Genomic DNA, 18628 nt, shown 5'->3' with positions numbered 1-18628 from the left:
GACTATAATTATATCTCATAATGAACATTTCAGATTTGTGATTTCTTTTAAGTATATTTAAAGTTGTTGTGCTTTCACTTTCTCTCCTCAGGATGTTTTAAACAACCTGGGCTCCTCTGAGCTGGATGAAGATGATCTTATGCTCGACCTGGACCTCTCTGACGATCAACGACATCGCCATGGTAACTCGTCAAATAGATTCATTTCTGTACTTGTAGCTGACACACACAGGAAGTATGTAGAATAGTTACGTATCAATACATGGTTTACTACTTATTGTTGTTCAGAGGTCATTTTCTCTAAGACCATCAGGTTGTCATTCCTATGAAAAGAGTTCTTAGAAACATAACAATCAAATCAAGAGAGAATCTAACACTTAAAGAACTATTTCCTTTAATCCATCCCATTCTTTGAGTCAAGTTAATGTCTGCTCAAGTTTGGTCACTGTCAGTGATTCTTCTTCCCTTCTTCCTTACTTTCTTTCTGCTCATTAAGCCCCCGCTATTCCGTCACCTTTAGGATATGAAAAGCACAACTCTCCTCCCTGTTTCTTCTAACATGTGCCACCACTGTGATGTAGCTGCCTCAATTACAGCAATTCATCTCCTATATTGATTTGGCATTTCAGTCACAATCCTCCTGACATGCCACATGGTTTAAAAAAGTGACTTTTAGAGGAGAGATATTTCTTGTGCTCTGTGACAGCTTAGCATGGAGCATCAAACAGTACCTCCAATTTCCTTTCATATACGTCACATAATGAAGCAATACTACTGAGTGAAGGTGGTGGGCACCCACAGCACAGAGCGGGTCTTAACGTATTCTTGTGTTTGGAATTAATCTATTACTATTTCATGTAGAAACATTATGATAATTGCAAAAGATAGCAAGCTCTTGTATACACTGTCAGCATTGATTATGTTTCTAATTTTGGATCGCAAGTGTTTACTCACATTAATAATCAGCAAGCTGCCAAGGCACATTTACGTATCAATTTAGATGTAGATTCCTTCCAGTATGTGACTATATCTGGTGACTGAGTAAATTATTAACATCTCAAATATGTAATCATGGGCTTCAAATGTGATCACCTTCCATTTCTGTGCGTCAAGTCACTCACCAACACGTGGACTACATTTTAAATCATGAATACGACTACACAGAGGATGAGTTACTCTGTGAGAACGAGAAACTTTTTACTATTATCTAACAGTCGAGATATATCTCAATACAAGGTTAGATGCCTGTATCTGTAGGCAACATTCAGTCCCAGATGGACTCAGAGAATATTACAGTTGCAGTCAAATAAAGTAAAATGCTCAGAAGCACCTTGGAGGAGAGAATACAACAGGAGCTTCAGCCCTAATAAACTGAAATTTCCTACGCTTATGGGGGCTGGAGAGTTTCACAGAGGAGTGAGGGGGGTTGAATCAAGCACTCACACACCCACACAAACACCCGCCTACGCACACACACACACACACACAGATTTAAATCCTCTCTAAGGCACTGGCTGGGATGATGCAGAGCTGAAGGAGGCACCATCATTAATACACACACTAACACACCAGCGTGCATGCTTAGTCATTAGACCTAATGGTTTGCAGACTGTAGCATGAAATTAAAGGTTTGATGAATAGTTCTCATAAAGTCAAGGGACTGAGACTTTGTGCAGGCGCTGAAAGAGAGTAGTTCTTTTATACTCTCTTTTAGAGTGAGTCATTTAAATACACACACTCACACACACACACTCAGTGGCCAAAAAGCAGACGGACTAGAAATATGCACACATGTATGCACTCATGCAGACACACACATACACACATTCAGTGGCACTCGGTTCTCAGGTGGCTTGTTGAAGCCTTTATTAAAAAGCAAGCAGTTTCACAGCAATTTATGGCCAACAGTGTTAGGCTTTCGAGTTTTTTGTGTTCTTACTCCGACTGTGACCTGTGCCCCGTGGAGTCAGACAGGGACAGAAAGAAGAGGACACTGCAGGACCTTTAAAGAAACACGAAGAAATGCCAAATCCTGACTTTCTGGTTACATTTAATTCCAGACTTACTACTGTCAAATGTGCCATTTAGCGCCTCGATTGAATTTATTTCAAGAACAGCTGAGAATATTTTCATGACCTAAACCTCTCAGTATTGAATTTTAAACAGCTACTTTGTGACACGAGTGAAGAGTATAGTCTCAATTAATTTTGTTAGTAGAGGGAGTAATAGGAGCTTTTTGATGAGTCAGGTAAAGTTTTTTTTTTGAATACTTTTTATGAAGTCAATTTCACATTTATAGACACAATGAAACAAAGACAAAAAGGTGCTTTTTTGTGCCTTGATTGTACAGACAGGAGTGGATAGTGTTGGAACAGAGAGTGGGGATTGACATACAGGGAAGGAGCCACAGGTGCACAAACTTACCTCTATGTCACAGGCGCCTTGTAGGGGCAATTTAGTTTGCAGTCACAAAAATGTAGCCGCCTCCCCTTTTGCAACAAAGTCTGTCAGTTTCTACTTGTTTGGGAATAATGCTCCCTTAAGTCTTTCAGCATTTCCATTCAAAATAATTCTTTAACTATTTCCACCCATTGCCCAAAGTTTTGGGATTCATTCTTATCATTTCCTTTTAAAGTTGTTTTAATGCTTTTATTGGAGAGACAGCCCAGTAGATAGAGTCATGAAATGAGCCCTCGGTCAGATTAGAACCCTGACCGTCCGCTTGGAGGACTACAGCCTCTGTACATGGGGCGTGCGCACTAACCACTAGGCTTCCAGCGCCCAGATTTCCTTTGTTCATATGCAGGCAGTAAACCCTCTATAACTTTCTAAATTGACTTGATTTAATGACTCATTCATGTTTTTCTGTGTTTGAATAGTCTCCAGAGAAAACTCCAGCCAGTCCCTTGCCTCCTGTCTCAACCTGCTCCACTCCCCCATGGACCCATCAGGGGAACGCATCCTGGGAAAAGAAAACCAGAGGTAATAGTTTACATTTGGGTTTTAAAATAAAGCTCTGTGCTCTCCTGTTTATGACAGAGAAAGAGCAAAAATGTATTGAAAGAATAAGCAAAACAATGCTGGCAGTGTTTTCTAGCATCTTAACAAAACAAATGATGACAAATACATAAAAAAGTGATGTTGTGTTGTGTGTCTGGACATAATATAACCGCAATAATGGACAGAAAATACAGGAGATAGATGGGGCACTGTGTGGTATTGGCTGCTTTAAAAACAAGATTCAATCACGGACAATTGGAGTATTGCTCACGGATCTGTTTTGATGCACTTACCCCTCTGGTCACAGTGACATTTATCCTCTGTGCAGTGTATCTTAATGACCCTAAAGTAGCAATATCACTTTTTTTTCTTTTCTTTTACACCACACACTCCATTGCCACAAGAGACAAGGAGATAGAGAGAGAGAGAGAGCGGGAGGGAAATAGTCTATTCTAGGAATTGCTGATGTTGAATGTTCCCTGTAAATGCATTACATGTTTTATGTCTTTCCCTCCCGCTGAGATGAGACGAGATTCTAGCTCTCAAAAGACGCAGGGTAAATAAATAAATAAATAAATGAATGAAAATCTCTACGAATGAATATGCAAGCTGTCTTTGTGCTCTCCTCTGTCTCCCAGTAGCTGAAGGCAGAAAGAGAACGCTCTTGAGTTCCTGTTTGTACGTGTAACAGTGCCAAGGACGGTTTCATATCTAATTTGATTCGGCCACTTGTTTGGAATTAGGATACGTCTTTGTTGGGGGACACAGAGAATTACATGTACCCAGAAACACTCACACAAACACGGAGGGCGGCTCTGATGATAGGGCTTACTTGGTTTTATGAAATCAGTGAGAAATAAAAAGGGTTGTTTCATCAGTGGTATTGTCTGGTGGTGTTTCTGCCAAGCCATCAGATGATTATTACTCTACCTTTCACTGCCCCTTTCTCTTCTCCCTGCTTGCTTTTTCTGCTTGCTACCGTGGAGTAAATGTTTATCTATCTATCCTCGTGTTCCCCTGGATAAACTGGTGGTGACCGTCTTTGCTTGCAGAGATAGTGCAGGTCAACTCGTGTGAGCCCTTTTGAAGTAGAGGTTAAAGGATTTACACTACACCACTGAGACTTTGGGCTTAGCCTGGGTTTCTTTTTTTTTTTTTGTTTCTGAGAGAGGTTTCTTTTTTTTTTATCGCTCTTCTCACTCTCTTTGAATGTTTTTGCTGAATAGAGAAACATTTTCTGTGTCTAGACAGTTTCAGTTAATCATGCAAGTCGGAAATCAACCTTTTCAACCCATCCACTGCTTGCGTCAGACAATTCGTTAGTTGTTTCATTTTTACTCAAGCTCTTTTTCGGCACTTGTCTTTCACAGCACTGGAGGACCATTGATGTCCACACATACACCCACAAAAATATTTGCAAGGCTAAACTTTAACTCGTCTGAAATCGTTGCAAGATTTCCTGGATCGCTGCATCATTGTTCAGGCTTGATATAAATAGAATGCCACAATGTCTCTATTGCTTTAAGTCCAACTATGGACTAGAGGTGGGTGATACAACCTCAAATTCATATCACTGTATTCTTTTGGCTCTTTCTGCTAACAGTATTATATCACGGAATTACAGTATTAAAAGAGATAACACATATTCACACACTAAGACCCCCTTCCTCCCACTCAAAGAATCCTGTTTGATGGGACACCTTACTTATTTATGTGCGTGAGACCAGAGAAAGACGTTTTTAAAAGTCACATCTCATTAGATCTCATTAGATTGTAACTGAATCTGTGAGCCTTCTCCAGCAGAGATGTGTAAGGTTGGTACAGAAAAAACACATTTCTTTTTTTTTTATTTTGTTGCAACAGCTTTAAAAGTTTGGACTTTTATTGTGAAAAATTTGGCTGAAATTAGAATGTATTAATCATAAAAGCTTAAACTGAGCTACAATTAGCGGAGATTTTCAACAACACAGTCGTCAGTTTTCTTCACAGCCGCTCCTTCCACCAGGAGTCAGAGCCACAGCCCGCTTCTTTTAATCATCTCGGACTTAATGCAAGAGAGACATCAGGTTTCCTTGTTGCTGTTCCACAATTCACTTTTCATTGTAAACACTGACACCCGGTGTGACACGGAGGCGGTGCCGTCTGATAAGTGTGTGTGAGACACTGGCTCTGCTCAGATTGAAACATGCAGAAGACCAGATGACTCAATCTAAGCGGTGGTCTGTCACTTTATCTTTATATTACAGGTTGAGCAATCGCTGTTGCCCCACGTGTGTGCGACAAACAAAACAGAAACAGAAAAAAACAGAAATCCAGATTGTGGCAGAACATTATACTGGTGACGGTAGTGATACCCGTTTACTACACACCCCTACTACACACGGTGTAAAGCAAGGGGATGAATAAATGAATCAATGACTGTGATTTTAGAGTCTGACTCATTAAGACTTAAATGCTCCCTTTTTAGTACTTTGTATGGAAAAAAAAAAGATTGATTCAAATAAGTTTTTTGAGGATTTATCTTGGCAGAATCTTTTAGCTAGACGCTATTAGTAGCATGCTCACATTGATTGTGTGTAGATACATCAAAACATACAAGAGTTTTTTTTTTATTCTGACAGTGAGAGAGATAAAACAACATTGTGTTTTATTTTGAAGGAGAATGAAATCGGGAATCAATGCTTGTGTTCAACTTGTTTTGAGCTCTATTGACTCTGGAAACGCTGGAGCAGGTTACATAATGGAGCCAGATTTATGTTTATTACCTGATGGTCATGGAGTCTTGGCTACACTGTGTTGGTTTAGCATCTTGCACTGATTTCTTCCTACTGAGCATGTTGAGGAAGATGTGTTAAGTCAGAGAGAGAAAAACGGAGATTGGAGGGGTGAAAGAGAGCACAAAGTGTTTGCCCAGGGCTTGCTTTTCTCTCTTTCACCGTCTCTCTCTCTCTCTCTCTTCCTCAGTTTCTCTCGCTCTTTGTCTCAGGTTCCACGTTCCCTCGAGGGGACATTGATTTGCTGGAGGCAAAGCAAGCTCCCTTCTGTTCACGCACAAGAAAACAGAAACAAACACACACACACACACACACACACACACACCTGTCAGTCAGTCAGCCTGTCCAAAGAGAGTATCAGCTGCAGGATACTGCTGGCTGTCTGACAGGCTGCACAGAACATCTGCTAAACGCACACACAAACACACAGTCTTGCATGCATTCCTCTTCTTTGATGTATGACAGTTGGATGATTTTGATGGCAGGTCTCAGTGAGTGTAGCTTTTACTAACACCGCGATAACAAAGCTATAGCATTAAATGTCATGTGCCAAAGTTGGTTTCCGTCTTTTTTTGGCTTGCATAGGCGGTTGAGAGGAAGAGAGACAGTCTGAGGGGGAGAATTTATGCACCTGAAACTTTGCAGTCTTTTGTACATTTTTCCATTAAGCACTGAATTAGCCATGATGACTTCCCAGGTTTCAAGGCAACGTCTGTAAGTGTAAGAACAGATGTCCAAAACACATAACCATTCAGTTTACTGCCACAGAAAATCAAGGGAATTCTCCCGTCTGAGTATCTGGGGCCAGCAAATATTTGGTATTACTACTTAAAATATGTCAACGATTGAAATACTATAATAGTTACTTTAAAAGATTGTGGTCAAACTGCTTTCAAACTTTCAGCTCCAGCGATCAATAATGAATTTGCAGATATGTTTTAGTAAAAGAAAATGTTTTTTTATTTATAAATCAGATGGGTCAGATTTATTCTACTCTGGTGTTGCGTTTCTCTGAGAACTTTTAACAGTGGTGCTTCATTTGCTATTCCTTCATGCTTGCATTGCATATTAAAATGCTGAAACATCCAATTTATTGGGTCTTACAGGGTTACATATTGGCAGAATGTAAATGAGCAAAACCTTTTTTCTTGGCCTTGGTCGAATGAGAAGTATTACGTTTCATGAGCTTTGTTGCATGAAGCCTCTTCAGCGCGGTGCACTCTTGCCAGTTGCAATACCGACTCTACATAATAATACCCATCTGCACCGCATGACAGTAATGAGTGTGCCTCCGTGGTGTTTTGCTTGGTGGAAAAGGGGTGCAGAGAGCGTATTATACTGGTCTGTGCTGAATATTTATCTCGGTGATGGATCTCAGTGCCTGTTTTGTGTTAAGACGCGGACTCCTCCCTCGTCTCTCCTATAGAAAAAAAAAAAAGACACAGAGGAAATTAAATTTTTCTACAGTTGGGATATAGCTAGCTTGTTGCTATGGTAACAGCAGTCTGCCTGTTGAGTGTTCCCCTTCCCTTCCTTCCGTCTTTCTTTTCCCTTTTCTCCTCTCAATGCTTTCACTTGCTATGCAGAAGACAGGTAGTCCGAGGAGAGGACATGTAAACACTCAGAGGTGTCCTCAGCTGTCAGCATGCAGTGGACACTCGTGACAGTCCTAATTCCCATACCCCCACTTCTGTTCTGAGGAGGGATGTTTTAGCTGTAACATTCACATGATCCTCCATTGGCATAACAAGGCTCATTAGGAAAATATCAACACTTGTGGACACGTCCCAAATCTCTCCTATGACAGCTTAATTAAATATGACTTCAGAGTTAATATTTTGCTTCTCCTCCGTATATTCCCAAATGCACGAGATTTGTGTCTTGGCTTCCATCTCACTGTTGAGACTCTCATTTAACAGCCTGCCAAGTTAAACTGAGTATACAACTAAGAAAATATGAACATCCCAATACTTGCCTCAAGCTATACAGTGTCACTTCCACAAACTCTGCACACTGATACAGCAGTCAGGGTTTAATAATTCAAATGTAGTTTTCTAGAGTTTGCTTATCTTGTGTTTGTTAGAATTTAAGAGGAACAACTGACACTGAATAAAATGGTTATTGTAAAAGCAGGGGGGAGAAATATGTCCGGCCAAAGTCAATGGAAATAATCAGGAGTGTTGTGCAGGTGTGAAAACACTGTTGGACAGAGAACATACACTTTTACTTGTTATACTTCAGTCTGTTGAACTCAAGAAGGCTTCACACTCAGGTAGACGGTGATAAACTCAGTGGGCTCTGGAGTCTCCCACAGAGACATGTAATCTGTGATTATATAGAATTTGCTCACACACATAAATAGAGGAACAAATGTGTTTACTGCCAGTATGAGTCATAAAGTACATCTGCCAAGTTTTTTTTTTTTTTTTTTTTCTCTACTAATCCCACCAGACTCAGTTTAGTCAGCAAAAACAACACGCACGTCAGATACTTACACATTTACTTACAAGCACACATGCACATTTATAAAAATAGACAGGCATAAAGAATCCAGCTGAGCCTTGGAGTGGAGCTGGGGACAGATAAAATGCACTGCAGCATGATTTTCAGACACACACAGCACACAGCAGGAGTGGATTCCCCTCCCTCTCTGTTAAGTTTGCTGCCATAAAATGCTTCCAACTGTGTCTTTTATCTTGTGTTAATCTACAGTTTAGCACTATAATTATCAATGGACACTTCTTATAGTATTATATTTCATATTTTTCTATAGTTACTGCCACATGTTTTATGCGTTTCCTCTCATACTGGATACTATAAGTCATCCGAGAAACCTTGGGGGAAAGCTGTGCCTATATTCTCAGACATCTTTGATTTCCCGACGCGCCTAATAGGCTGAACATGTTCAAAATCTTATTGTGTGCGTCTGTTGTTAGTCACGCATATTTCTTCAGTCCATTGCTGTTGTTTAGCTTCTAATTTTCCTCACTCTGTTGGCTTTATTAAATGTTCAACACAGGGCGACTAATTAGTGCTGGCTTTTGTTTTTTTCTGTCTTGCTTTGAGTTGGAGCTTGTGGTTCTGATTTGTCACGCTGAGAAACACATCAAATTGGCAATGAATAACTCATTCCTTTGCTTTTCAATCCTTTTTTTTTTATCTGTTCAAGTGGTCTGTTCCACCAATGACAGATATTACTAAGTGGTATTCACTGTTTTTTTTATTCTGTTAACAGATTGTCAGGCATGACATGAGCCTCTTGAACTTGTAATATAATTTTCAGCATAATTTTCGTTATTTGAATAACAAAGCGAGGGCTGCTCTTTTGTGTTTGGCTCTCCATGCTTTGTCTGCCTTTGTCCCTCTGTTTGTTTTAAGATTTGTTTGGGCATTTTGCCTTATTAGACAGTGACAGCAAAGGCATTGGCAAGAAAGAGAAAAGGAAGACACGCAGAAAACAGCTTGAATCAAACGCAGAGTCGCTGCTTGGAGGAACTGCCTCTTTTTGCTTTTCTCTTTCCTTTGTTGATTACAACACACTGTAAGTTGATCTTTAACTTAAATGTTATGCAGCATGCTGATATTGAAACCCTGATCTAAGTAAATGTGTAGCTTTGTCAGTAATGCATTGGGACTTTTCCCAACTTGCCTGTTGCTTTCTCAAACGCATTTCTTCTACATTTAACATAAAAAAGGAAAAATAGTAAGGTATACTAAGTGAATACTTAATATTTCTGAGAATTCTTTGATATAACCGTTCCTCATTCATACTTGAGCCTAGTTGGCTGGCTTGAGTGAGCATTAATGTCACCTAAAACTTGGGTCTGGAGAAGGACACATCTATAAATCAGTCATCAGTCTCTCAGAGGCTCATAACTAGGGATGGGAATTGTAAGGTTAATCATAATACAATACCATAGGACACCACCAGTTTATATACTCAATACATGAGGATGATGAACGATTATTTAACACTATGGCAATTCTGAGATAATTGATACATTGCAAGACAATCGTACAATGATGCATTATGATATGTGATTGATGAATTGAACTGCTGATGTGTGTATGAAGTCAATGAATGTATCACGTTCACTGCGTTTCACCTCTCATCCCGCTTCATCCTCAAACTTCTTTTCACCGCTGTCCGACACATTTTCCCGCTGTCATGATCTTCTTCTTTTAACCTGCAGTCAGCTTCTTCTTTAGCCACTTAACTTCTGTTCATGTTACCCATATTCATGTCACAGGCCACCCCGCTGAGGAGTCATGATGTAGAGATGCAGTGAGTCAAATTGACAAGGAAATCTGTTTAGATCACCTTTTTTTTTTTTTATATCGATATTAGTCACCAGGGTTTCAACTATGATACAGTATCACACGGCTCAGAATGGACCACATGTTACCGAATCGTATTTTGTCCCACCCCTACTTTGTTATTAATAGGGTTAATAGTGCAACGGTTTGTTTGGACGACTGGTTTTATTCTTTAATGAGTGGTAGATAATGAGATCCATATCAAGCTAACACTCATGCTATAAGCAGAAAGGTCTTTATCCTAGGTAAGTATCTCCCCTCTAAAAGACTAAAATAAACACCTGTGCTCCCTGAACGCACCCGACAACCAATGATGTAGCTGTAGACGCGACAAAGACGTGCTTTACTGATGGATTAACTTGTCTAGAAACAGTTAAAGCATGTAACTTGGATGGTGATTACACAGATGTGTTAATTACTATGCTTTGGAGGAGCCCGTAGGCGTATTCTTGATGTCAGGACTGCTCCAGTAATCTTCACTTCATGTAAAAAGATCTCTTACTTATCAATCCTCTTGTTAAATGGTGTAATTTTAAGGTACATTGACATAAAGCAAACTCAATCAAAGCATGCTTCCCTTTGCTGTCCGTGTAGCTTTCTATATGCATAATACCTAATTAGGCGACTCCCAGTGTCTAGTGTCTTTGAATAAACAATTCATTTGCATCTTTATTTCCTGTCCACCAGTTCCCTCTATACATAAATATACATTGTTTTTCAATAGCGCCACAGAAACAGCCTGATGGGAAGCATACATTCCTTTAATATCCTGGATTAAAGAAGCTTATCCCTGGTACTGTGGCACATTTCCATTTCATTCAATCGGAATCAGAGCTTACTCAGGTGATTACGGACAGGAAATTATGTTTGTGAGCACCAACTCAAGACACGAACACGATGAGATCCAGAATTAATGGTTTATTGTTGCGTTACATTTATTCAGAACTGTCTCTGAGAATGTCGAATGTGGATCTGACCCTAATGTGGAGTTCGTTACAATAACAGCGTGCATACAGAATCCCTGTCATGTAAATAATTTGCACCTTTCTAGGCTTCACCATGGCAACTTTTGTTTTTCGTTTCCATTATTTTGTCACAGCGATGACAACGAAGCCAGTACAAGATAACAACAAATCAGAATTACGACTCATCATTACGACAATGTATTTGTCCCGCTGAAAGGAAGAGCCTGACAGTGACGAGAGGACGATATGAAACAGAAAGGAGAGCTTTGTCATTGATTTTGATGCTGTTGATGTTGTTACAACATAGAAAATGAGCTACATGCTGTGTTTGTCACTTATCCAAACGATGGCAATTTTTCAATCTTTAGTATACGGCTCCACCCCTGTGTTCTTCCAACCGCTGTTTACTACTAAAACCTACATTCATAATGCATCTGGTAACAGTGTGAGCTTTGTGTCCCTCTGTTGGATGGACAGAATAATCTCTTCTGCCGTGACTATGATGCATGTGATCAAGTTAAGCCGAGAAAACGTTATCACACAATTTACTACTGTATATAGATTTCCATGGTGTTACTTTAGTCACCTGAGCCTTTGCACCTAAAGCGTCTCTTTGCTGTGGGGTCAGGTGGAGTATCAGGGGGTGAGGTTTCATAAATAAACACAGCCGTATGCTATAGTTAGATCATGGAAATTCTAGTGCTCTATTATCACTGCATTAATATCAAGCGTGAAATTATCATGTCCTTCAGTAATGAATAGAATAAATAAACACTGATGTGCACGATGAACAATACTTTCCCTTTAGCTGGTAAATTAGCATTTTTTTTTCCTCCAAAAACAAAATGCTGCCTTAGTCCACAAGTGTTTTCTTTTGTTGTCTGTTGTGACCTTCACCGTTATGTAAATGAACAAATTTAGAGTTACTGTGAAGTATTAGAATTGCAAAATTAATTGCAAAGAAGTATAAACTCAAAGGTAACATGTCTCATATTTCCTGCAGCTTTCTCTTCCGGTTGTGGACTGATTGAATAATGCTATGAGGCTTTAAAGATACAATATGTAGATTCTGCCACCGTGGGGCTCTCAATCAATACTGCAATTACAAAAGATGACGTCGAGGCTAGCGGGGAATCATGGGAGTTCTCTCTGTTATTTTTTATGAAGTATTAGTTATGCATTATTAGGAGTGTGGCGGATCTGACTGACGGGCGGTTGTGTTGAAGCTGTTACCTAGGAGGCTAAGGCCCGCCTCAGCTTCAGCTTATTACCTGTTACTTGGTGGACTGAAAGTTGATTTGAGACAGCATATCCAAGCATTTTTTATTTATGTGTTTTCTCAAGGTTCTCAAGTTGGTGCCGTTGCAAGTGCTGCATCTTGCTGGTTGTGCCATTCATGTCGTTCATCACTCTTTTTCAATATTTATGTCTGCTCACCTTGCTTCTACACCCTCGTCTGACAAAATCTTCCACCATGTCCGTATGGTAAATGGTAAATGTACCTGAGCTTTTCTAGTCTTCTGACTACTCATATAACTTTTACACTGCCTGTCACACCTGTTCACACCAATTCTCACACTGATGTCAGAGGCTGCTATGAAAAGTGACCATCAGAAGCATCTAATCCCATTCTCACACATTCATACGCTGCCAAAGAAACAGCAGATGCAATTCAAGATTAAGTGTCTTGCCCAAGGACACATCTGACATGTTGCTTCAGGAGCTGGGGATTGAACACCTAACCTTCTGGTTGAGAGATGACTGACTCTACCAACTGAGCCACAGCCTCTCTTCTTCGGCCATTCACATCTAACAAGACAATCTCTTCTAACCCCCCTCAGAAAGTGTTGGGGGGGGGGGGTTCAGCCTTTTTGTATTTGATTACAATTATGATACATTTATATGAATACCACAAAGAGCCACAGAAGGTAATGCAGACTGTTAGATAGAGAAAAATATGTAGGAGTTCAATAAGAAAAAAAGGCAGACGGTGCAGATTTTCCTCTAAAACAAGTGCAGATTTAGAGTGCAGAGTGGGAAGGAAAGCAGAGAGGAGAAAAGAATATTAGGTTAATCAGAGAGTCACCCCTGCCATATTACATTTATTTTATATTCTGTGTCTGAAGACCTGAATTCAACATTAGATTCACTGCCTGGAGCTGGGCTCGCGCTCACTCTTTAGTCACAGATGCACTTTATGTCGGAGATGAGTTTAATGGCAGCATTAAACATCGGCAGCCTCAGGTGCTGAATGTAGATGAGCACGCCGTGTCTGTCAGACGGGAAGAAGCAGTGACAAATGAGGACGATCATTCTCCAATAGAGCTGTGGTATACTTCACTAATACAAGTGCGCGCATGACACACAGATGTCTGCACACACACATAAACACGTTGATTGTCCTCATAAAAAGATTCCTTGTTGTCAGTAAAACGTTAATGAGGAAAAAGTTGGCATACAGGGCTTGGCTGCCTTTGTCTCTGTCCCAGTGTTAAAGTGTCCTTAACTGAGACAATGCAGTCTTTATATTGTTGATTGACAAGGGTGCAGCCCACCCCTCTTCACTGCTGCTGAAGATAAAGCACTTCAATCAAGCATCATTTATTTCACTAGCACTCATTTTGAGTCACTTCCTACATAAACTTAATATTATGTGAACCAAGACATCAAAGTGTGCATAGGAATGCCTCTTTATTTACTACTCATGTGGAAGTGCATTAGTGTGTGTGTGTGTGTGTTCTTGTTGGTGACATTATGTGTTGGTGTGTGTGTAGGTATGTGTCACTGCTGACAGCCGACGGCCCCGTAATAAAACACTTTGTGAGTGGTAAAATAATGAAAGTCGTAAAAAGGCAGATAATTGGCTTTTTCAGGTTGGTGAAATGGATCACTCAGAACTCTGCATTTGAGAAATGGCTTCTGGGAGTCGAGGGTGTGAGTCAGACACAGAGATGGGAGAGCGCATGGGAGAAAAAGACAAAAGAGGGGTGAGGTGAAAAAAGGGAAAAGAATGGGAAACAAATGATGAAAAAAGGTGTTTATGCAACCAAAGTGAATAAATGGTCAAATGTACTTTGAGGTCAGAAGTAGCTAAAATAATTATACAGTAAACAAAGGAAAGGAGGGCTTCAATGTCCACCCTCCTCTCCTGTTTACTCCTCTGGGTAATTACTGTAAAATGACTTTAGAGGAAAGAAAATATCTGAAAACATTTAATTGCACTTTAATCTTTGTATTCAGTTGTAATTAGCTTCAAACTGACATTCACACGCAGTACCAGAGTTAGCCACTAGCTGGTGTAGTACTACATCTTAAGAAATTCAAATTTGTCCCTTTGTGTAAACTCTTTGAGTCCTATTAGAGAGACCCATTCCGTGCAATTACCAAGCTGCTCAGAGGTGCATGTCGGTGTGTGTGTGTGTGTGTGTGTTTGTGTATAAGAGAGAGAGAGAGAGAGGGAGAGCATAGTGTGTGTGGGAGTGTGTGTGTGTGTTTCGGGCTGAAGGCTCATGACAGTGGAAAGACAGATGACCCTGAGTAGAAGAACGCTCTCCCTGCCTGTATTTCATCAATCATCACAGAAACAGACCTGTCTTTAACTGTTTCATGCACATCCTGGTTTATGTGTGTGTGTACGTGTGTGTCTGTTTCTCTGTCTTAAGTGGTAATTATCTGCACAACAGACCCGTGCTCAGCAGTAAAAATGACTAAATATATTCTATAACTGCTGTCAAAACTTGCGCACTGCACAAACACACACAGGACTAGCAACATGGCAGTCTTTGTAAATGCAGCTGTCATTGAGTTTTGTTTGACACTGAAACCCTGATTTACTCAGTTTATAGATTTCCTGCTAATTTCAAACTACTAATAATCATGAAGGGAGACATCATGTCCAATAAATGGAACCACAGATATAGCTTATATGTCCAGGAAATGCTCAGTTGCTTGTGAGAAACTCCTTAAAAATGCACAAGGAGTTATTAATTAGAAGTTGCAGTCAGTTGAACATTTATAAACCAAACTCCTTTTTTAAAGGATGAGCAGGATGCGTACTTCGGTGCCTGTTAAGTGAAGGATTATTAATGCCCATCTACCGTCCTCATTATGTTGTGCACTAATCAATCTGAACTGTTGCAGATGGGTGTTATCATTTATGAAAAAGGACGACTAAAATAAGAGACTAAGACATTTAATTCATACATCAAAAGACAGCAAGACAAAGAAAAAGGAAGTGACTACAAAGATGAGATGTGTGGCCCATAAAAGATGTGCGCCAACAATAAAACACTCAAGCGTCGTTTACATGCTAATCTTAAACCCTGAGTGGGAATTTAAACCTCACTGTTTACATGGATGCTACACGCTACAAGCATTTTGACATGAGCAAAGGGTCCCGACGGTCTCATCTGCTGGGAACAGCAGTGGTTAGATGGATTCTGTCTTTGTTTAACTTTGAATAAACTTGTTGAACAACTCGATGCTGGTGCCTTTCGACCATCGACACGTTTTGTTTGCTCCCGCCCTGTTTCTTTTCAAATCCAGCAATGACAAAAGCTAAAACTCTTCACGTCAGACATTGCACAGTAGGAATAGTTGAACCCCAAATCAAGACCAAATGATTGGATCAAGGGTTTACATGAATATTGACAAGAATACTAAAAGGCATACATCTCCCCTCTCACCTGAAATTAAATTCATAATTAATTCAAAAGTGTTTACATGTGGAATTTTATTCTGATCGGACTTTCATACTGCTTGTTAGTGGTCCATGTCAGCTGTTAGGGCTGTGCTCAACAAATCGATATGGCAACATATTGTCATGTGCTCATTGCAAATACAAGTATCGATGCCGATCTTACAGAAAGAACGGCTGTAAAGCTGTGATGACAGTTTTGAAAGACAATCGACCTATGGTGGAGTTCACAATCACACCTTAGCCATAGCTCTGGGATTAAAATATTTTAATGTATTAGGATCTCTGAGGAGCTGCGTAGAAGTGATGTTGTAGGATCATTTATTGTTATTCTCAACATTAAAGAACAACTGTTGTGGGGAAGGACATGGTCATCATCCAAAATCAATGTATATCACGATATGTATCGTATCATGGCCTCTGTATTGTGATACGCATCGTATCGTGGGGGTGGGGGAGTTACCCAGCCCTATGAGCTATGGTGGGCACAATGCTGGGATTTCAGTGAATATCAAACAACGATACCTGTTATATGATACCACTGTATCCTAGACACCCAATCTGGGGTAGTTTCTTGTTTTGAATTATCAAAAAATGCAGGGAACTCTGAGGCTAAATAGTAAAAATATCTGCTTGTTTTGCTAACACAATTCAGGGGATTGAGTTTCAGGGGCGGTGAGATTTTGAACCTTTTCTCCCACTCGTTTTCCTGTCGACTCTGTGGATTAGACAAAGGTGCACAGAAGAATCCAAATCTGAAACCACGCTGAAAGCCAGAGAAGGGGGCAAAGGTGTCAGACTCGGAGAAACACACAGAAGTAGGAAAAACTAAACAAAACAAAAAAAAAAAAAAAAAAAAAAACTTGGAGAGAAAAACTTTTTCTTGTTGCAAAGCTCTGTGCCACTTGACACGAGCTGTCAGAGAGAACAGTCTATGATTGATCACATGTCATTTATTTCCACTCAATTCATCCCGCCTAGATAGCAGGGTGGAGCAACAGAGAAGTAAATGGAGAAAGTTTACCCTCACCGGAGATGTCAGTCAGGAACAAAAAGCTAGAAAGACTCCAGTTCAAGGGAATAAAGCACCTGTGGCTGCTTGACAGATGGAGCTAAACTGTCCTCAAAAAACAGCAGGCTTCATTGACATTTGTCTGAGGTGCTAAGCAGAATCCCCGGGGAACACCTTAGGCTCTGATACTGCATCAGTTTCGTGTAGCAGTTGTCAAAGTGATGGGGAGGAAAAAAGAGACAGAGGGGCAGGAGTGGAGATGTAGAGAGGGAAGACACAGGCTCGGGCCAAGGTTAAGAAGGGGTGGATGAGAGGAGGGCAGTTGAACAAAACAAAAAGGGGGGGGGGTGATGGAAGCTTGAAGAGAGCGTTCAAGAGTTTCTGATTGATGGAGAGAAAGTGAGTTAGAAGGGTAGACGGAGAAAGGGGGGGGGGGAAACAGAAAACATGGGTGTCACGGAGAACCAGTGAAGAAGAAAGTCCAACCTTTTCAGTCAGAAGTCTTTGAAGTGGCTTATGTTGATCGATATTTCAGTGATACGGTCTTGTTTTGCTCAGAGAACATTTTTCCTGGGAACCTGCTGTCGGTCTTAATGCTCGTCTCCACTGTTTACTTGGTGATTCTTCTCGGAGAATGTGACAAAAGGCATCTCATTTCCTCTCCCTCTCCCTCCCCCTCTAAATGGACATCAGTCAAAGTGAACATGGCCTCCTGATGATAAAGAGCTCCTCGTTTCAGCGTCTCACGTCCGTCTTGTCTTTGCTGCCATCCCGCTCCCCTCCTGCTTTGGTTGAAATGCAGACTGTGAACTCGCTGGTTGTCTTTGTTTTCTCAGGCAGGAGAGCGGTATTTCTCAGCTCACCTTTTGAAAATGTCATAACAGAGGTGGTGTAGAGTCTCTCTTTATGCACTTCTGTCACAATATCAAAGCTTGTTTGTGGAGAAATGTTTCTGCAGAAACTAAGTTGATTTACACATTTTATTCTACTCCCTGTTTGTCCCCGTTTACATCCTGCTGCCATGCTTCAAAATCAATCAGATAACTAATGAAAGGTTTTCAAACCAATCCAATGTTAATTTAAAAAACACTGACAAAATATTATGTCCTTTACAAAAGCTAATTCATTCATTTTTAAAGGTTTTGCCCTTTTAGAGCACATTGGCATTGATGCAGAAGATTCAATAGATTCTTGTTGTGTCCCCGGTTTTGACATTTGGAAAATCTCTTTTGGCCAAATAAGGTTTATCTTATCTCTGCCTTCTTGTTGATTTAAAAACCTGACTGTAATTGCCTTCTAATCTAGTCAATAATCAATGGGAAAAGACATTGTTGTTTTTAAAGATCAGTTCTCTGATTGGAAGTTAAAGCACTAGTTCATGAGGCGGCTGTAGCTCAGTCTGTAAGGACTTGGGTTGGGAGCCAGAGGGTCACTGGATTAAGTCCCGGTACGGAACAAAAGTGAGAATGTGGACTGGTTGCTGGAGAGGTGCCAATTCACTTGTAGTGCCCTAGAGGAAGGTGTCTAATTCTTAACTGCTCAGGGCGTTCATTCATGTGCAGCCCTCTCACTTTGAAATCTCTCCATTAGTGCACGTCCATAGGGTCCTGTTTGTGTGTGTGTGTGTGTGTGTTTTCATTTCAGGCCTGTATATGTGTGAAGCTCGTTTTCAATAACAGAGAAATGCCCTCTGGGATTAATAAAGTATATCTTCTTTTTCATCTTCTTCCACTCAAACAAACCCAAATATTTACTTATTGATGCTTAAAATTTCAGATCTCTCATAATTCTCTTGCCACTTCATTAGACGTCCATTAAAAATCGTTATCTACTGTAAACAAACATCTGCTCTTATTGATTAGTAT

The 18628-nt window shown here is 40.3% G+C and overlaps 2 protein-coding genes across 4 annotated transcripts in view; both read left to right on the top strand.

Moving 5' to 3' along the window:
• pggt1b (protein geranylgeranyltransferase type I, beta subunit) overlaps nt 1-18628 on the top strand; it is a 265152-nt gene that overhangs the window by 89538 nt on the left and 156986 nt on the right. The window lies entirely within an intron of this gene.
• The window catches only part of ccser1 (coiled-coil serine-rich protein 1), a 131411-nt gene that overhangs the window by 20945 nt on the left and 91838 nt on the right, over nt 1-18628 (top strand). For all 3 annotated transcript variants that reach the window (XM_061038835.1, XM_061038834.1, XM_061038836.1), the window contains exons 5-6: nt 92-182; nt 2879-2981. In XM_061038835.1, coding sequence (XP_060894818.1) covers nt 92-182; nt 2879-2981 — 194 coding nt within the window. The remainder of the gene's footprint in view (nt 1-91; nt 183-2878; nt 2982-18628) is intronic.

The sequence above is a fragment of the Labrus mixtus genome, chromosome 5 (assembly GCF_963584025.1).
Source record: "Labrus mixtus chromosome 5, fLabMix1.1, whole genome shotgun sequence".
Taxonomy (NCBI): domain Eukaryota; kingdom Metazoa; phylum Chordata; class Actinopteri; order Labriformes; family Labridae; genus Labrus; species Labrus mixtus.
The sequence above is the reverse complement of the archived record's forward strand: the minus strand, read 5'-3'. Positions and strand labels throughout refer to the sequence as shown.